This window comes from Molothrus ater, chromosome 1, assembly GCF_012460135.2.
Source record: "Molothrus ater isolate BHLD 08-10-18 breed brown headed cowbird chromosome 1, BPBGC_Mater_1.1, whole genome shotgun sequence".
In the NCBI taxonomy this organism is placed as follows: Eukaryota; Metazoa; Chordata; class Aves; order Passeriformes; family Icteridae; genus Molothrus; species Molothrus ater.
Window position 1 is genome coordinate 57,938,135 of NC_050478.2, and position 21,567 is coordinate 57,959,701.

The window sequence follows — 21,567 nt, forward strand, 5'->3', positions numbered from 1 at the left end:
TTAAATAATGGAAGTTTAAATCTGGGATAAGAAATTCTTATCATTCTCAAATATCAGAAGTAATGCTTTTGTATCAAATGCATTTTTTCTTTTAATTGATTTTATAAATAACTTTTTAATGTGAGATGCAGTCTTTAAGACTGGTTCTTCTGGGAATTACAATCTGCAGCACATCTTTGTCATCAGTCATTTGATCCTATTTTAATCAAAGATAAGATGTTATAAATTGAATTAATGGAGACTGGTCTTCACACAAAGCAAATTTCTTTACAAATAAGGGTACTACTTTTCTCTCTCCTGAATTTTCCTATTTTCCAGCTAAACCCTGGAGTTAGATATCTTGTTTTCTGCAAGAATAGTAACTGGTTTCATGGCAAAAATGTTTTTCTGCATAAACACTCTAGGTTCTGCCCATCTCAAATTTTCAGGATAGATTGATAAATTGATTTGGCTTCATAAAGTAAGAGGATTTTTTTTTAGTTGCAAAATCAATTAGCTCTTGAAGCTCTTACCCTTTTTAGTTTCTCAGCACAATAATTGATAGTTCTGGTGTTCAGATATTGGTATGAACTCTGAACTTAAAGTGAAGTTGTTGGGCTATAATAATAGTAAAAGCTATAATTTGTGTAGGATGTAGAGTAATTGTATAATAATTGTATTTCATGGATCCAGTACCATATATGAAATAAAAATCAATAGACAATTTTGTTTAAAATACTCCTGTTTTATAATAAAATTGAGTTATTCAAATCAGTGCTCAGATAACTAAAATGTTCTGCTGTATTCTCCCTCATATTTTTAAAGTTCATTTTAATGGTTTTGTTTAACATCTCTCACAGACTTTGAAGCCTGCAGTTCTTACATGAGACAGGTCTTAATTTTCACTTTTTTTGTTGTTGGTGCCAGTTTCTTAAGAGAAATTGTGCTTGTCCTGAATATATGGAGAAGGCAGAAAGCACATATAAGAACCCAGGACTGAAGGAGACCTAAGCAGCGGAGTCCTTTATTTTGCCTTTATATGCAAGAGCATTCATTATATTTAGTAAAAGGATTGATGATGCATCATAATATCTTTCTTAGTTTCTCATTCACTCAAACACTGAAGTCTGTGGAACAGACTGTGCAGGTGAATGGTGGAATCACCATCCTTGGAAGTGTTCAAAAAACAAGGAGGTGTGGTGCTTAGGAACAGGGTGTAGTGGTCGACTCAGTAGTGTTAGGTCAATGATAGGACTTAATGATCTTGGAGGTCTTTTCCAACTTTAGTGATTCTATGAAAAACAGCTTCAGACTCTTCACACTGATATATGTTATTTAAAATTGCACACATCTTTCCTCTGTCTGTTTCTTCCCACAAGCAGGACAAAAATCATTAATTTAAGAGTAGATGGAGAGGGAACCAGAGAGAAGAGTTTGCCTTGAGGGAGTTGGTTGACATTCTAAAAGAAAGAGATGAGCTTGAAATTTAGAGCCTTATTAAAAGGCAAATAGTGCAATGGAAATAGGATGGTGGTGGTGTAGTTTATGACTTAAAGAAAGATGATGCATACGTATGGGAAGTAAGAGAGAAGAATTGAAGGACTCAGGGTAAAAGTGAATATTTTATATGTGGACAAGAAAAAGCAATCCCTTCCCAACACCTTTAAACAGTACTAAAAAACTGTGAACTGTACTGAAAATGGCTATGGTTTAGTATACAGAAAATAGAAAGAATCAGTAGAAAATAATCTGTTTTGTCCTTGTCTCATAAAGCAATTATTTTGGAAATTTATTGTTTGATGGGGAACAGCTTAAGGTTAGAAGCTAAAAATTCATTCATACCTATTTATACCTGTATATCCTTTTCTAATTTACTTCTGTTTAGCTTGTGGAATTTTTCCTCTTCTTTCTTTGGTCTTTGCTTTCTATTCCACAGACAATGCACATGGGGATATTAATCTTGAAATGTGCATTCTAACTATCTAGATGGTATAGACATTGGTTACAGTCTTGTCATGAGTATGTCAGTGGAGAAACATGCAGTGGTTATCTTGATTATGTTGACTGATGAATGATTCAAATTTTTGTTTTCTACTGCCATCCTTAATCTGAAGTACTGGAGGTGTTTTGTTTGTTTGTTTTGTTTTATTTCTTTGGTGTTTTTTTGTTTTGTTTTGTTGTTTTGTTTTGTTTTGTTAAATTCACAGCTGGAGGCTCTTACTACATGATTTCAAGATCTTTAGGGCCAGAGTTTGGTGGAGCAGTGGGACTTTGTTTCTACTTGGGTACAACCTTTGCAGGAGCAATGTACATTCTTGGTACCATTGAAATTTTATTGGTAAGTACTAGTCTCTATTAAGACTAAATGTATTTGGGCTGTTTCAGGATATTGCTGATGAATTTTCTTAATGGTCTAAAATGCATTCTAGTTTGGTGATCGTTAATGTTTTTATACTACATTTTAGGATGTTGATATTTATTCTTACTCGTGACTATTTGAGGAAGTTAAATTCTTATCAGTAATACAAAAATAAATTAAATGCTATTTGATGTATGTTTATTTTATATAATTTGCGAACCAAGCAGAAATCTTCTCTTTCCAAATAATAGGTGGAAAGCATTACCAAGGTAACACACTGCTGCATAATGCAAAGTTGTGGAGAACATGAAGGGCATATCTGTGATGAGGCAATAATAATCAATCACACTTCCTCATTTCTGAACTACTGGCTTTGAATTTTCATATATTTGCAAAGATGCTGTGGAATTCTGCCTGTGTGGCAGTGGCCTGGCTACTATGGCTTTGTTCATCCAGGAGGGGCCAATAATTGGTCATCAAATCAGAAACTGAAGATATGAACAGGAGATACTTAAGAATTATTTCTTGTTACTTACTATGATCCATGTAATCAAATCCAGGGTTTTTTTACATTTAAATTAGAGATAGTATTCACTAATGCTTGCTTGTGTGATCTGATCTGTCTTATCTGTCTTGCTTGTTGTCTGATCTACAGCAGTAACACGAGCACATGTTCAATTGTGGATTGAATTTGGTGCACTGTTCTCCCTATTAAGAGGGTCATGCTGGGTTTGTGTTGCTGATAAAAATATACAAGATCTAGCTACAGAATTTGAAGTAAAATGCTGCCCAGGATATCTGTCAAAGACCTCAGAATAGACCCCTGACATAGCCACAAGGCATGAGTATTGCTTTTTCTTTCACTGGGGCATGGATTATTTGGAGAAACAGAAATCAGTCATCTCCCTGTGGTTTTCCCTGGCAAAGGCTTTGAGCAGCAGGGCAACAAAATCCACAAGAAAATCTTCTGGATTCTCAGGCTCTCTCTCCATAGAGAGCCTGAAACTTCTGCAATGTCACAGTGTAGGGTTTTTTAACAATATATACTTTATCTGTAATATTTTTTTTTAGTTTGCTTTCTTTTTCTTCCATGATGATGTGACAATTTTCATATCTTCCAGCATTCTAGTAAATAGTAATTTACTAAATTTAAATTTAATTTAAGAAATTTCTGGTAAATGATTTTCTATGTCTATTTTTGGATTTTGCTTATGAATGCATCAGATCAGCCTCCTGTTCAAAGTTTCTTCCTGCCTTTAGAAATGATACTATTGAAAAATAGTCATTTGTGCAGTTTTTTTGAAGGACTGGAGTTGCCTCAAGCCCTAATATTCAAGCCCTGGTAGCTGAGCAGAGAAGGGTGTTTTTAGGGGTGCTAGAAGAGGGCATATAGATATTGTTGTGTAGTGTAGTACACCAATGTCTTAGAACTAGATCAGTTTGTCTTCTCACACACATTTAACAGTATAAATGCTTTCAACTTCTTTTCAGGTAGAGCACCCCAAAATTTAAGAAAGAGAGATCTGTAAGAGAATCTTGTTTGAAATTGCAGTAGATTGAAATGTCTGGTTTAGCACATGACTAAACTTCTTCACAATAATCTTAAATTGTGCTCTTGCAACTTTAGATTAAAATTTTATGAAGTATTATATAGGGTGTATAATACTGAAAACATTTTTAGTTTATTATACTTTTGTTTGTTTCTTCATATTTCGTTTCAATCAATGGAAGTCCTGTTTATGGTTTGGGTTTTTTCTTTTATTTTTGTCGTGTTCTACTTCCTTCCACCACCAAATTCCTTAGCTGTTTTCCCCATTTGGCAGACACATGAATTAGAGGAGTGGAAGATCTTTAATAGGAGATAAGAAGCTGGAGCAAAAGTTGTATCCTATTCTTAATCCTTGTTTTTCTTCACCCTCACCCTTTTCCTTCCTTTATTTCTAGAGTTTTTCGATGCCCAAATTATATGGCTAAACTCATTTGTGAAAGCAAAACTGGTATAGAACGTTAGATTTTATAGTTCAAGTAAATGATTTAATAAAATGTTCATAATTACATGTATGATAGTTCACCATATCTCTTGCAGACCTATATTTCTCCCAGTGCTGCTATATTTAAAGTGGCAGATGCTGGTGAAGAAACAGAGGCTATGCTGAACAACATGAGAGTCTATGGAACATGTATTGTCATTCTGATGGCCATAGTAGTCTTTGTGGGAGTAAAGTATGTCAACAAGCTTGCACTGGTCTTCCTTGCCTGTGTGATTCTTTCCATCATTGCCATATATGCTGGAGTTATTAAGACTGCTTTTGACTCACCTGACTTTCCGTAAGTGCAATATTGAGTTGTGTGGGTTATTTAAAAGAAAAAAAGTGTGGGGAGGGAAGAGCTACTGTAATAATTTCATGTTTTAAGCTAAATTTCAAAATACAAACACATTGCTTTCAGTGGTAGCTTTATGTAGTTTAAATACCAATGTGGTCATTTGATATTCTAAGAAATATTCACATATCTGAATATTTCTCTCTTTTTCATAAGATATGGTAACTCTAGAAAATGTTCTTTGGTGCTTAAAATTTGGCTGTTATTTCATCCATACCCAAGGAGCAAGAAGGTGCATTTTGCTGACGGTAAATGTAACTGCTTTATCTAAAGATTTTATCTAAAAACCTGTAGAATAAAGTAAAAAGGTCAAGAAACCATTGTAGCTATTAAGCATTGTTATAAAAAAACCCCATAAATTTAAACTTTCTTTGTTATGAAGAAATTTTAGAAACTTCCATTTCTCCCTTCTTAAAAATGACACATTGAAGTGTTTAAATTCACTTGTGTTTGTGAAGGCTTTCCCATTAATAAAATAAAATGTTATTGTTATGCATGACACATTGCTTCTCAAGGTCCTTGATGTGCTTAATTTTTAGCTCAATAGCAGTTACTTCTTCACTCCAGTTATTAGCTGCATTTTACTTTACCCAGTTATATGAGTTGCATTTTTGTGCATATTTTTCTGTTGAAAGATGAAACAAAGTTATATTGCTTAAGACATGATCAGAATAGGCTGATAACTTCAATCTTGTGTGGCACTTCATAGTAAGAGTTATCCTTTGCTGTATGATTGTTACAAATTCAATATTACTTTGAAGTGTTGGTAATTACATTATAAATTGACCATTAGAGTAGTACTTGTGGATTGTTCTGTAGCATTGTTTTACATGTAATATGTAAAACTTTGACCTATTTCTGAATAAAACTTATGGTTCTTACATTAACTTCCAGCGGGGCAATAGTAATATCTTTTTGTCACCTGTATAGGTAAAAGAGAGTTTATGTGAGTATGTAGCATTGCTGAGACTCATTACCAAGTTCCTGGAGACTTTATATGTGGCTGCTACTGTAATATTATTGTATTGGGGGGAAAAACATAAAGAGTTTATTTTCCACTAAATATAATGGTTTACATTTAGAGTCTGCCTCAAAATGAGAAACTCAAGTAGGGTCTTGTGTAATGGTAAGACTGATCTGATGATGGTCATTAAAAAAACCCAAACAAAACAACTTCCACTTAGCTGGTTAGTTAGGTTGATATCACTAACCTCCATTAAGTTTGTCCATTGTGTAGGTGGTAAAATAGTTTACCTCAAGATCTCCCAGTTTGAATCAAACTGAAAGTTTCCATTGCTTGTATTATTTGACCCTGCTGCTATTGAGTCATCAAATCAGTAGCAATTAAAAAGAAAACTAAGCAAGGCAAGTGACAAGATGATCTCTTTAGCAATAGTTTTCTGTTAAATCTGCTGAAATTCCATGAGATGCAATACCTTGAAGCTGTGCTGGTGTATCTGCCTAACCCTCATTTTATATTTGATGTTCCTTCTTTTGTCTTCAAAGATCTATATAATTCAGTTTTTAAGCAAGCCTGGAATCTTAAACATCTTTTGTATAGTTTAACAAAGAAATATACCTAGATCCTTAATGTACTCTGCTGGTAGGAATTTGCTTTTGACAGCTGTTCGGATTTTTCTAATTCTCTTTCATTCCTGAAAAAAAAATTGCTTCCCAATACATGATTCTTTAATTTGTACTCCCATCACTGTTGTTATATTTGGCTGTTTAATCTTCCTGGCTTATTTCCTACCTTTTGGATTGTAATTGTTTTTGAGGATCATCTAAAGTTTTCAGTTGCTTGAAAAGGAAGAGAATGGTTTACTTGTTTAAACTCACTTTTATATTTTCTTCATCAGACTCATCTTTTGATTAAGTTTATTATTTAATTTTACTTCTTTCTTGTAGGGCTGAATGCATCATAATTGCTATTATGTAGTAGTCAAGCTGCTTAAATTGATTATACTTTACCATAAAGAAGAAATATTTGATCCATATTTTAAAGACTATTGATGATAGTTTTAGATGTAGAAACTATACACTGGTTTAGTAGATGTAGTATAGGCCTTAAGGTAGATAGTGTAAATAACAGGTTTCTGAAGAAGTCTAATGGACAAAAAATGGCTTCATTCACAGCCTTGTATTGAAGGAAAAATGACTTTCCTTTTCTTTTTTATAGTATCTGTCTCCTTGGAAACCGTACATTGTCAAAACGCAGCTTTGATGTCTGTGCCAAATTTACTGAAAGCAATAACGAAACAAAGACTACACCTTTGTGGCTCCTGTTCTGTGATAGTTCTTTGCTTAATGCTACATGTGATGACTATTTTAGTCTCAATAATGTAACAGAAATTCAAGGAATTCCAGGAATAATGAGTGGAGTTCTAACTGGTAAGTTGGAAGGCACAGTGACTTAAAAGTTTTTGGACATTATTAATTTGGCCAATGGCTGGTCAGTAATATAGCGGTCTAGTCTGTGTGAAAGATTGCTACCTTGAGCATGCTTCTTCCTATAAAAGAACCTGGTTTTAGAATCTTAGTATCAAGTGCTTTAATTTGGGGGTAATTGGAGTTTGATAGCTACTCTTTCAAAAGCCATTGTTTAATCAAAAAGGTGATAAAGTGCTCATCACAGCTTTTTTTTTTTTAAATATGTATGCCAAACACACATTTCAATAAGCCATTCATTAATATATTTTCAAACTCTCCTGAGAGGGAACTTGTTTCCACTTCACAGGTGGTGCAATGAGAGTGTAGTTCTGTGGATTGTCCAATGTGTACAAGTTAGTGATTGAATTAGAGAAGAGCAGTCTACAATGTATAGATTTTATTCTCTTTACAGATCTGTATGGTTGTGGCAGCTTGGAATTCAGATTGCATCAAGTCATAGGATTCATCTTAAATGTGTAATAATTTGTATTGTACACACACAAATAATGTCTCTGGGAATGAAATGGATACTCTGATACCTCTGCTTTGCCTTTCCTTAAAATAAAGTTTGATTTATATAAATATGCTACATAGACACACTAGACGGTCACTGCTGCCACAGTACTCCAGTTGAAAATTATCACATATAAAGTGTACAAATACATTAAAAGATACTAAATGAAACATAGGCTTCTCTGAATCAAAATTTGTGGCTATTAAAAAATAATCTTCTCAATGAAAAATGAAATTATTTGCTTGTTACAAGAAATGTAGCTTAGAGTTTGTTTTCTGAGTTTTATGATTTACCATTTGCATATCTACAATTTTTCATGAATAATTTTGTACTTCCTGCCCCAGCTCACAAGTTAGCTGTATGTTACAATTTTTTGCTACCCTGTAAGATTTAAATTGTTCTTTTACTTTTGGAGGTTTCAGGCTGAGTATTATTTTTTTTCATTTGTTCCAACCACTGTTTAGTGTTTCATTCAACAAGCAATCCTGTATAAAAGTATATTTTGTTAATTTTTTCTCACATAATGTTAAGATCTCTAAAGACCAGGAGTCTGCTGAAAGCTCATTGTGAGCGACACACTTTCCACTATTCACTGCTCTTTGCTTACCTGTAGTGAATTTCATCAATTCCATTATATTTACTCATGGAATCTGATACATTTTTGTTTAGTTTTGTTTTTTTTTAAGTTCCTTGCAGCTGTTTTTCCTTCTACAACTTTGAATTAACTGAGAATTGCCAGCAGGCTCTCATCTTGGTACTAGCTCCTATTTTTGGGCTGTTTGAGTGTACTGGATAGCACTGGTTACATCCTGATGGTCATTCTTATAGAAGTTTCCTGGTGGCTCTTCTGCATTACAAAGCTGTACTTCCATTTACTCTTACCTGTTGTTTTCTGTCTTTGAACTGTTTTTTTTTAATCCATGTGAGGAGATTTCCTCTTATCCAATGTCTCGTGTATATTCCTTGGGTGAGGAATATTTTAATAACATGGGCAATATAGATGGACTGATCCAAGTGGATTGCCTTCATTTATGTTTACCTCAAGGAATTTGAATACTTCTGACAATTTTCTTTTGCAAAAGCTGAGTTGAGCTTTCCCCAGTTTTTCAAAACTAAAGAAAAATTGTGAATAACTACTAAGTTTTGTCCGAGATAAAAAATAACTTCCCTGTTTATTGCCTCTATCAACTGCTATTGTTGCTATTGACTGTTCCTGTAGAGATGCTGCTTATGAGTCCTTAGTTTCTGTGTCTCCCTGAAACACTTTTAAATTAAAGAAATGGCCTTTCATTTGTCCTTGGGTAACAATACTATTTCATGTCAACCTCAGGTATTTCAGTGTTCTTGGAGATTTCAGGCTGAGTACTGCTTTTCCTGCTTTTGAAAATATGCGCTCTGCTTCTGTTCGCTGATTAACATTTCTCTGAACAAGAGCTATTCCATAACAATACATTTCACTATCCTAGTTACACCTAATGCTAAAACTAGGTGTCTTACTTGCTGAGTGTGAACACACATTCTGATATCTAGCATAAGCTTGAGCTCTCGTGGCAGAGATTTCTCAAGGAGAATTTTCTTTCACTTGATGAATTTTCTGCCTTGTGTGAAGACTTTGAAACTGCTCTGGACATTAAAGTTTCTTGAGCTGTGACTGGCAATATTGAGATGCCATGACTGTCTCAGGAAGTGTGCTGAGTCCTCACACCATTTATTTGGCACTCATATAGAGTAAGTATTCATCCCTTATATACCTTCTGTGAGTGTTGTCCTGACAATAATAAATCATTCTGGAAGTGGGTGACTAAATAGGCCTATAACCGTAACAGAAATTATGCAGTTCTGCTACTAGCTTTATCAACATTGTTCTGATGGTGGTAGCATGTTGGTCTGATACACTGTACCTGTTCTTGTGTATGTACCCTAAATGTTAGCTGCTAGAGGAGCCTAGCAATCAAGGAATGGTCCTAGAAGGGCCAAATGTCTGGACTTTTCTGAAAAGTTATTATTTTTTCTCACCCTAACTTTCAAGTCCTCTTGGATTATCACTTTTGGGAAAATGAGCATAGGAAAGCTCTGTGTGACATGTTATGAAATGGGAAAGTGATTTCTATTCAACAAAATATCTAAGCCAATTTTACCCATGTGCTGGCATGCACAGTTCTGCAGTTAAGTTGTATGCATTGCAGTGCTCAGGTCATTGTCACTCCTGTGTCATGCTGAATAAAGGACACAAGCTGTTGAGTGCTTATTAAGAATTTAAGTGCTTTTGATTGGCAATTCAAACTGATGTTTTGATTTTCTTATGTTTCACAGGGGGTAGATAGATGCTAATTTGGAGATCTAGTCTTATTTTACATCACTCATCTCTGCGAAAATTCCTGAAATTTAAAATTCTCTTGTTTCATTAACTTCTTATGGCTTCAGTCCTATCTCTAGATCAGTCTGTAACTCCTCTTCATTTGATTGTAGTGATACACATATCATTCCTTAGCAAATAATACTTACTTTCAATCTTTGCTGTGCTTTCTCTTCTGCTTCTCATGCATACTTCCATATAGGTTACCAATTGTAAGATTTAAAAAAAAAAATCTTGGTATGAGTACCCTCTCTTTGGCCACTTATGGTTCAAAGTCCATCTTCTATTGTGCTCAAGGTTACATTTTGCTATTACAAAGGCTTAGAATACTGTACCGGAATTCCCTAGAGTTGTTCAGGATGTCTGAAAATTGGCTATTCAATCATCCTGGCCATGGAAATTGTTTATTTCCTTGCTGTAAAATCCTTTGCCTTCTTGACAGGTCAGAAGAGTATCTACTTTGTTTTTTCACATATAATAGGACAACTTGTCTCAATTTCAAATAAGAATCAGTGTGGTCCGTTCTCACAATCTTATCAAAGTACACAACCAGTGTTTTCCACAAATGCAAGCTCTCAAAATTTACTCTTTGACCTATCACTCTTCAAACAAATGTGCTTAGTATGCTGGGGAATTTGAGCCATATTCTGCTGGGGTTTCTTTGCTTACCAGTGATCTTCTGGAGTCTGGTTATGCTGCTTTTGTCACCATGTGGAAATCTTTTGCATTAACAGCTGAATCCTGAACTGTTATGCAGGATTCTTCTGTACAGGAGGTGTCAAAGAACTCAAATTACTGTTAAGTAGCATTTCCTTTTCATACTGCTCCTCAAAATACAAGAATAAGAAGTATTAGTATATACTAAGATTCCTTGAACCTGGAGATAAGTTTCCTTATTTTTTCCCAATAGAACATCTGTGTGCCTGTGCAATGCAAGTGTACATTCTACAAATGCATTAGAATTTAATTCTATAATTATATTTTGCTTTAGAGGAAGAGAAAATTTTGCAGGACACATCTCACACTACGCCATTTTTACTAGCATGGGCTGGAGTTACATAATACCTGTTACAACTGGTATTAATCATACTGGGAAATGTCATGATTTTTGTGTAAGAAAAAGGCATCTGATTCCTAGGATTATTGCATTCTCACTAATTGATATCCTGAAACAGAGAGGTGACACTGATTTTGTTTTTTCCCCCACCTTGTAGATAATCTCTGGAGTGCCTATTCAGAAAAAGGATCAATAGTTGAGAAAAAAGATCAGCCATCAGTTGCTGGACCAGAAGAATCAAAAATGGGTGGACTTCCTTATGTTTTTACAGACATCATGACCTACTTCACAATGCTTGTAGGGATTTATTTCCCATCTGTGACAGGTAGACACAACTATTTTTTTTTGCATGAGGATGTGTACTTGTATCTGGGAAAAAAAAATCATGTGAAATTTTTTCATTTTCATCAATCTTATGGGTGACTCATGCTGTTGCAAGTTTCTGTGTCTGAGGTTATATACCTTCTGGTGCTAGGGAGACATTAGTCATGGCTAATGACTTTTGGACGTTATAGGACTCAAACAAGAAATCTGTTTAAGGGCCATTTCTATAAAGAAAGCAAAACCCTTATGTGTTACTAAATGTTTATTCTAAATAAGGTGCCTTTATAACACTTTAATCTTCAAAGGCTTGAGAGAATAGTTTAATATTAAAATGATTCTTCCAGTGTCCAAGCTGCCTGGTTAACTGCCTGGGATTTGTTCACATGTCCAATATTTTGCCACATTAACTGTGTAGACTTTTTTGTCAAGCCTAGACTAGTTGTATTTCATTTTCCTCAGCTCATGCTTGAATGAAAAAACAGACGTTTTTCTTCTAAAGTCCCAGCTGAAGTAATTGTAATATCAAGTAACAGAATAGAATTCCAATAAGAAGTTGCAGCACTGTTTGGTAGTTTATTATGAAGTGGAATTATCTTTGTATTCACTGTTTGAACCCCACTGCTCCCATTTGTTTACTTCAGACTCTTACCAACATTTCATCATATCTGACCTCATGGTTATTGTTTTATTCCATGGAGTCTGACAATGTTTTTGCACTGGAACATCTTGACATTAGCTTCCATATTTTTGCTTCCAGTGGTTAGGTCAATCCTAGGAGAGATGGCAGAATTAATTATTGTATAGGTTTCTTTCCCTCCTGTCACTGTATGTGCTACAAAATAATTCTGTTCTCTTTTTAGATTCACACACATGCGTACGTGTGATTTTTCTAACCATTCTTTTTCTTGCCTGCTCCTTTCTTTTTTGCTTCTAAGGTTTTATTTGTTAGTTTTTTGATTTGCTTGTTTACATTTGCTTGTTATTATGATGGCCTGTTTAGTAGAAAGTCAGTGCGTTAGGTCATACTGGATAAATTGCCAAGTCCCTATTAATTTGTAACATCCCTTCCAAATAGCAAAATTGCTACTCCTTGTATTTCTTCATTTCAAGAATGATTCTGAGGTAATACTTGAAAAATATTTTTTTAGCCTGTCTTTTTACTGACCTTTATAGGATTTGCTTACTCAAGTGGGTAATAACACAGATTTCTGAATAAAATGAAGGTATAAATTGAGGATTTGTGCAGGATTATAATATGCTTCTGTAGCCTGCTCCATTGGTAATCTTTGAGTTAAATTTGGCTTAAAATTAGATGTTCGTATTTTCTTAGTTATTATCATGGAGTTATTATTAATTGGTTTTATGACATAAATTTTGTCTCTTTTTAAGGTATTATGGCAGGATCAAATAGATCTGGAGATCTAAAGGATGCTCAGAAATCTATTCCTACTGGAACAATTTTGGCTATTTCAACTACATCTTTTATTTGTATCCTTTATACTGTGACTTTTTTCTTAGTCTACATTCTGTAGATTCTGCAGGTATAACAGGTTTTTCACTGGAAAATCATTAGTTTCCTGACTAGGAAATGAATGAAATCTAAACTGAAAAGAAATCTTTGATATTTGTCTAAAATAAATAATACCAGTATTATTTATAAATATTATGAAAATATGTCAAATTTTATGAATAAATATAGATATTCCACTAGTGCTTCAAATTCCAATATGTAATTGATTGTTGTAGTCAAGTGATCTGAAGGTTTTTAGCATTAGCCTTCTGTTGGCAGATTGTTGTCATATTCAGTATAACCAGATCTTAAACGAAAAAAACCAGTAATAGTAGTTGTTGGTCCTTCAAAACCTACAGTACACAAGTACTTGCTTATTTGTATGAGAAAATGCCTGTTCTATTGCATGCTATATGAGCTGGCTACTTCCAATACTTCACAAATCACTGTGATATACAGTCATAAAGAACATAAACTAAAAAATCGTAGCAGGGAAGAACTAAAAAAAACAAATAAAAAAGCAGCCAGGAAATACACACACATGCTGCATTGTCATGGACATTTTCATTACATACCTTGGTGAAAAAAGGTGGGATTTCTTCTATGTGATTTTTTAGAGAGTAATCTTCCTTCAGTCTCAGTAACAGATCTCTCCTGTATAGTGTTGTTTGGCGCCTGTATAGAAGGTGTTATATTAAGAGATAAGTAAGTAATATTCAGCTTCTAATATTACATGGAGTATATGTAATCATATGTTATATTAATAGGACTTATTAATAGGCTCTTGTGTGAAATATCTATGTGGTATATATTTCTTTTACTTAGTTTAAAACTGGAGGGAAAGCATGTCTGTCAAACTGAGATGGCTGCAAAAACTGGTCCGGTTATTAGACTGAATGCCTTCAAGAAGCAGAAGCAGAATCTAAGATGATGTTGAACCAGCCTAATGAAATGTTCTTGATGAAGAAAATCATAATTAGTATTTGCAGAGCTGATGGATGGGGATAAGGGGATAGTACTTGGAGAGAGTTAATAGGTTTTTGAGGAACAAAATTTAAAATTTGACAGTTACATGACTAGGGGAGTTAGTAAGAAGACTGCAGTGCACCATCAGACCCATAATTTTCACTAGACTATTTTTTGTTTTAAAATTTGAGTAGTACATCAGGAGTCATGTCTATTTTCAACCATGTAGTTGCCTGACGAATTTAAGGCATATTATGAAGGGAATAAATGTAATGGACACGAGTATGAAGAGAATCTCCATATTTTGATCAATTTCTCCATTAGGAGAAGTTGGTTAATATGAAACCGTTGTCAGGTTTCACAGTTGTTTTCTTGCTGGTGTCTGGTTCTCTTTCCTACTGAGGCCCATGTTTGCTTATGGTGATCAAACAGTGTCATTGGGGTATTGTTTAAAAGGTGGTGAAGTTGATGTTGAGACAACTTATTTTATAAGTCTAGAAGGATAATCATAAGTTAAAAGCTGGATTCTAATCAAACGAATAGAAGAAGCGGCAGGGGGTCCATGAAAGGCTTTTGACACTCTCTCACAGCATCCTCATAGGAAAAATCAAGAACTGTGGACAGTGAGGTGGATTGAGAAGTGTCTGACTGGCAAATCCCAGAGGGTCATGATCAGTGGCAGAGTCTAGCTGGACGCCTGTAACTAGTGGTGTCCCCTAGGGTTCTGTATTGGACCAGTGGTATGACCTTGTGGCCAAGAAGACCAGTGTAATCCTATGGGAATAAATCATGCAGACTCCATTTTCTTCAAGATGGAAAAGCCATTTCTTTATTCACGTAACTCCTCCTGTTACAGACCTCGTGTGTGACTCCAATTGGTTAGTAGTATTGCCAGCCAGGGGTTTATGTACAAATCACAAACAGGAGGGGACTGCTAAGGAACATGTCTCGAGCTGTTGTATTTTCCAGCATCAATCTCATTACATGGTTATGACAATGGGAAGATGCCAGCAGCTCACATCCCAGGCAGCAGACAAAGAACTTAATGTTACAACTTACTTTAAAAGTTTTTTGACCAATCGCACAAAGCAAAAGCATATTGACAGTCGTTTCTATCCAACCACTATAAGCACACATACCTTGGTTAAAACAATGCTTGCTTATTTCAAATACAGTATCTGCTTGAAAGCCTTAAAACACAATGCACAGAGCTCCATTACTAAGCTTAGAACTTCCTAATATCTTGCTAGATATACTTTTCTGCAGCTTAGGGAGTTATTCTAGACAAGCATTAATAGACAGACCATTGTTCTATTTGTCCTTACGTTTCTACTTCCCATATAAGTTTTTCTGCTGACAAATCTTATGGCTACTGCTTAGCTCTAATTGCAGTTCTGCTGTCTCTGAGGCCTGTCTTTTGCAGCTTTCCCAAAACCCTCTGATTCTGAGGATTCCCACAATTCCTCCTCTCGGTTCAACTAAAAAGAAACCTTCATAACTGTGTTGTTTATTAACTATCTTGTGTTTCGTATCTTTACCATAATATATCTGCTTATTACTTACTTAAAGCATTTTTTTTGCTCACATCAAGCATTGCTATATTGCAACACAGCAATTTTAATGCTGTGAAAGTCTAGTCAGTTCAAAGGGCATAAGTCATGTCTGATAACAACAAGTCATTGTTTTTAAAAGTCTCGCCGGTTCCAAGGTCTTAATTCAAAAACTTCCTCTATGCCTATACCTTCATTCACTATCTCTGTAAGATTTTGAGAACTCTCTGCAAATCCATTTCCTACCTCTTTCTCTTGTATTTTAAAAACTTCTTTGATAGTTTTGTCCATCATTTGTCACACACACCAAAGTATGCAAGGTATCACTACTAGTATCACCACTAAAACACCCAACACATATAGACCTATTTTACAAAGTTCCCTTAGCCAAGGTGCAAAGCTCCATGCTTTGAACAAATCATCTAACCATGACCCACCATCTTCTTTAATTTGAGCTGTTAAATCTATCAGCTTTTTTATGCTTTTGTGGGTGGATTCAGAATGATCAGACAGGTTCATACAACACAATCCTTCAAATTCCTCCAACCATGTCCATGTACCAGTAAAAGAAAATCAATTGCTGCTCCATTTTGAAGGGTAGCATGCCTAACACTGTTAACATCTGTCAGCATACCACTGATTGCAGTGGATGTGGCATTAATTTGTTTACTCAGCCAACATCCAACCCAATTTATTTGTTTCAATACCATTGCTGAAGCCAGTTGGGGTAAAAACAAACCTGCTGAAACACTTTTCGCAGCATTCCAAGGCATGAAATCACTCTTACAATTCTCATCATAGTGATGAGTAGATCTTGTTCCCCTATGTTTCTTCTTAATGACTGCTTTAGCAGTAGGTGCAATCACAGTGAGCATACCAATGCTACATGGGCCACCTTCAAGGTGTGATGGAATGCTCTGCCAAGCCCTATCTCCACAAATGAACCAATATCTTTTTGGTAATTGTCATGGATATTGGTCAGCCTTGGAAAGCACATCCCAACTGTTTGAATAATTACACCAAAAACTTGAATTTCTCTATGCAAAATAATGGGGAGTGACATTGTACTTTGGAGGATCACCTTCTCGCTAATCGTTAGCTGTAAATGTAAGGCAGAAATCCATTGTTAAAGAACCAAGGATTTCTAATTCTTGGGGTTCAGATACTGCTTTGGGAAGTTCTTTGGTCCAAATGTTCCAATTCAATACAGGATTGCTCCCATTGTCAGTTTTGCCAGGCTGACTATTGAATTGCTTTTTGATCAAGGGCAAATCCTTTACTGGCACACCGACCAGACAGGTTGAGAAAGGCTTTTCTGGTTCTGAGTTAGGCAAACATATGGTATCTGAGCCTGCTGCCTTGGCTAAGGTCACCCAAACATTTGTTTGTGGTTGTTCCACAGGTAGATCTGCACTACAAGAAACAATTAAAACCAACCAACACCAGCATATCACTTGATTTCACTCCATCCTTTCCGTGAACTAATTTTTGACAAAAAATCCTTCCATATATATCAATTTAAAAACTTTGCTTTTGACCTTGAAATAAAATTTGAAAAGCCAAAAGAGGGAATCTAAAACATAACAAAACAAAACCCACGCTTTTGCTAAAAATTAGGTCTATGAAACCAACAATTGATACATTTATAAATAGCATAAAATCAGAGTTTACAGGTTCCACTGATGCACCAATGTTCAAGGAACATCAGGCATGACCCAGGATCTCTCTGTTTGGCTCACGTCTGCGTACTTGCTTCTACGGTCTTGAGCTCGTCAACATGTTCTGGGGTGCGGTACAGCTTGACGTTTTGCACTGGGACCCACTTAATTCCTGCACCTATAGAGAGAGAAGCATACCCCAAGTGATTAATTGGAAAGGACCTTCCCCAAGTGATTTGCCCCAAGTGATTAATTGGAAAGGACCTTCAATTTGTTCTAATTAAAACGGGGGGATTTTCTTTCAGTTTCACCTGTGTGTTATTTGAAAAATGCCTAAAAATTGGTGGATTGGGTTCTGGAACATAGCTGTTTAAAAAATTTAAAACATATAAAGTTTGTCCAACCTCATCTGTGGTGTAACCTCTACTCCCCCCTTCTCTTGATCAAGAATGCGTTTTAATGTCTGATGTGCCCTCTCAATAATTGCTTGACTTGTGGGAGAATGAGGAATACCAAAGATTTGACAAACTCCCCAATCCTTTAAAAACATGGCAAATTTTTGAGATATTTATGCAGTACTATTGTCAGTTTTTACTTCTTGGGTGCACCCAATGAAGCAAAAGCTTGCAAAAAATGGTGACAGGCATTACCTGTTTCACCTCTGTGAAGAGAAGCAAAAACTGCACCAGAGAATGTGTCCACTGAAACAATATTTTTAAATTTACCAAAGGAAGAGTATTTAGTGATATCCATTTGCCATAACTGCAGGCTTTGCAAACTTTGCGGGTTGACTGCTCCTGTAGAAACAGAAGGCTGCACAAACTGACAGTCAGGGCAAGTACTGATAATAGCTTTAGCTTGACTTTTGGAAATTTGAAACATTCCACAAGAGCATGTGCATTTTGGTGAAGAAAGGCATGACTGAGTTTTGCTTGTTCAAAAATGTTTGGCAAAATGTTTGTAATAACCACTGTCAGTTTGTCTGCTCTCGCATTTCCTTCCACTAAAAATCAGGAAGCGAAGAATGAGCCCTGATGTGAGAAACAAAATATGGATTAGTTCTATATTGCAAAGTTGTATAAAGACATGAAAGCCAAAGATATAAAGTGTCATAACTAACATCCTTTAAAACTGATCCTTCTATTCTTTTAACCATATTAGCAACATAAGCAGAATCTATGATTCAATTAAAAGGTTGTGGAAATAGCTGAAAAGCCCTAACCACAGTGACAAGTTCAACAATCTGAGGAGATCCTTCTATGTCCGGTCAGCTGTCTGTCTCTGCCCAGACACGTGTAGGATGGTTCTGGGGCAGCCCATGCTTCAAAGGACGAGTCTGGACTCTTCAGTTTTTCAGTCTTCAGATTGTTTATTATTTCTTATCTACAGAATTTTCTTTCTGCCCAGCAGAGGTCTGACCTGCAAGGCAGCCAAGGGCACTCTGACCACCCACGGGGCGGTCGTGTCTTTTTAGACTGAAAACTACGTACATCATATTTACCTTTATTTCCCAATACCTTTCACCCATATTAGCAAGTGCACCTTCACCATGGACCAATCCCCAAGTGCCAACATCACCACAGAAAATGGATGACAAGAAGAAGAAAGAAGGACAAGACACGCCCTGATCCCTCCATCCTGTCTCCATAACCCCCCTGTACCAAAACCCTAAAATCTATATTTCAACCTGTAAATACATCATTCCTGCACCATTCATTCCCAAGTGACTCTCATGTCCTCAAACATGTGGTACATCCCTAGAGGGATCAAAGTCAAGCCACCAGACGCTCCTGGCAACATTCCAGGATTTCCGAGCCCCCCAAGGGTTCTCTCGGTAGCTCTGGACTTCCGGAGTGATGTGCTGAGTTCCCACACTTCTACTGTTTGAATATCTGATTCCCAAGTTTTATTTGTCTGGTTCAACCAAGTTACAACTGATTTGTGACTTTTGCCAGATCCATCAGTGAAGAAAGATTATTGCATTTAAAGTTCTTCACTTAACATATGTTTCTCTTTAGAACTCAATTTTGCCTGAAATAATTTGTGAGCCAGGTAATGAATAGAACAAATACCTGGGAAGTTTAACAATACATACTGCAAATCATCAGAATTTTGCATTGCCCAATCAATATAATCTTTTTTCAGTGGTAAACAGATAACTGCAAATTCTTGACCTGCTAGACTTAACAATCTTGTTCTGGCCTTAATTACAATTTTTGCTGTCATCTCTAAAACTGTAAAAATAGTCTCTGGAAACCTATAGGGAAGAAAAACCCATTCTATTATCAACAAAGAATCTCTCTGTGAAGGGTCCCATTGATAAATGAGACCAAAAAGTTGCATTTTTTTCTCTTCAAATTGAAAAAAAGAAAGGCTTTTGTGGAATACAGCGATGAGCTTGTTGTCTTTGGAGAGCTTCCATGACCTTGTCAAGGGCTGCACGAGCTTCAGGTGTTAGAGATCTAGCAGAGTTGATGTCGCAGCTTCCTCTCAATAAATTAAAAGTTGGACCCAGTTCATCATTGGTAATTCCCAAAACAGGCCTGACCCAATTGATTTGTCCTCCAAGCTGTTGTAAATCTTGTAGGTTGTTGACACCAGAGCTGTATCTTCTGTGGTGTAATTGTTTTTTCAGTCATCTTCCATCCCAGATACTTCCAGGGTGGAACTTCTTGGATTTTGGTTATAGGAATTTCAAGTCCAGCATTTTGGACTTCAGGAACAACACTAGCATGTATTTGCTCCATCTCCATCTGTGTTGGAGCTGCAATGAGCAAATCATCCATGTAGTGTAGAATCATGGATCTTGGATGCTTCTGTTGAACTGGAAACAAAGCTTATGCAACAAAATATTGGCAATGATTTCCAGTGGAATCTCTGCCTGGGTTCTCTTCAGTTGATGACTGGAACTGAAAAAGCAGTCTTGGAACATCATCAGGATGAAGTGAGATGTGGAAAAAAAGTCCTTTAAATCAATGACAGTGAGAGGCCACTGATTTTGGATCATTGATAGAGAAGGAACTCTAGGTTGAAGAGGTCTCATGTTTTCAGTCACTTCATTGATCTTCAGGTCATGAAGCAACCTCCAGGAGTCCAATGTCTTCTTGTGGATGATGAATACTGGTCAATTCCAGGGACTGGTCGTGTGTGTGATGTGACCTTGCTGTAATTGTTCCTTTACCAATCTTTTAAGAATATTTTTTTTTTTTCTCTGTTAAAGGCCATTGATCAATCCATGTAGGATGATCAGTTTTCCAGTTCAGCTTTAAAGTGGAAGGTTTCGACAAGATTTCCATCACAGGCCCACTTCCAGTTTTGTTCCCATTGGGACAGGACATCTATCCTCCAGACAGTGAGAGGCTTCTGAACAACAAAAGGACATACTGTCACTGTCATTCCTTCAGAACCTGTAATGTTAATCATGGGTGCACTTTGCAAACACACAGTAGCACCTCCAGTCCCTGTGAGGGAACCTGCAGGAGCTACCAAATCCCAATCACTGGGCCAAAACATGTGAGAAATTACAGTGGCATCTGCACCAGTATCCGGCATGCCTGTAATGTAAATTGTTTTGCCATGGTGAGTCAGGCTGCAAGTTAATTTTGGTTGGTTACGGTCTAAACATTGCACCCAAAAGACCTCAGGACCTGAGATATCAAATGGCACAGACATAATTGAATTCTTTGGAAAGTTGTTCTGCTTGGGTGTATTCATGGGTAAAAGAAATGTAATAACTATAGGTGTTTTTGGAGGAATTACCAAAGGAGCATTGCATGCAAGAGCTAAAATTACTAGCTCTTCATTGCAATTTACTGACATAACAGCTGGAAGGACTGAAAGTCCAAAAATTTTGTTGCTGGCTTTGCCTAGAATCAAAAAACTTGTCTTTGTTGAAAAAAACCTGTTAATTCCAGTAGAAATGCTTTCGTAACAAAAATTATTTAAAAGATGTATCAATTTTCAGGAGGCCAATTCGAAACTTGTACCTGAGGGTATTGGGCTGGGACCATTTGAGGAATGGTTGACTGAGGGACAAATTATTGAGGTACCAATACCATTTGACAGGGTAATTGACTGTAAGGAGGAACCACTACTTGTGTCGAGACGCGGTGGTAATCTGCACTCTTCTTGAGTTTAACGACAAAGGTTTGCCACCAATGTCAAATTGAGAGTGACAGTACTTAGCAAGATGCTTCCCTTTCTGACATTGAGGGTAAATAGAAAGTTGTTTGGATTGTTTTTTAGGACAATCCTTTTTGTTTTTGTAGGATTTTTTTGTAGGATTGTTTTTGTAGGACACTCCTTTTTCACATGTCCTAGTTTACCACAAGCAAAGCAACAAGCCTTTTTATCAGAGTCCAACTGTACAGTACCAACAGATTTTTAAAAAATTTTTGTTTCTGCTTCTAAGGCCTTTTCAAACTTTTCCATTTGTTGTCCCAAATTTTCTCCCCAAGATTTTGCCAAACTATCTCCCAATGT

General features: G+C 36.0%; 1 protein-coding gene across 2 annotated transcripts in view; it reads left to right on the forward strand.

Annotated features, from left to right (window-relative positions):
* SLC12A7 (solute carrier family 12 member 7) overlaps positions 1-21,567 on the forward strand; it is a 79,219-nt gene that overhangs the window by 19,477 nt on the left and 38,175 nt on the right. For both annotated transcript variants that reach the window (XM_036406408.2, XM_036406410.2), the window contains exons 6-11: positions 2,187-2,317; positions 4,425-4,666; positions 6,900-7,111; positions 11,235-11,402; positions 12,791-12,889; positions 13,559-13,616. In XM_036406408.2, the coding sequence (XP_036262301.1) occupies positions 2,187-2,317; positions 4,425-4,666; positions 6,900-7,111; positions 11,235-11,402; positions 12,791-12,889; positions 13,559-13,616 (910 nt within the window). The remainder of the gene's footprint in view (positions 1-2,186; positions 2,318-4,424; positions 4,667-6,899; positions 7,112-11,234; positions 11,403-12,790; positions 12,890-13,558; positions 13,617-21,567) is intronic.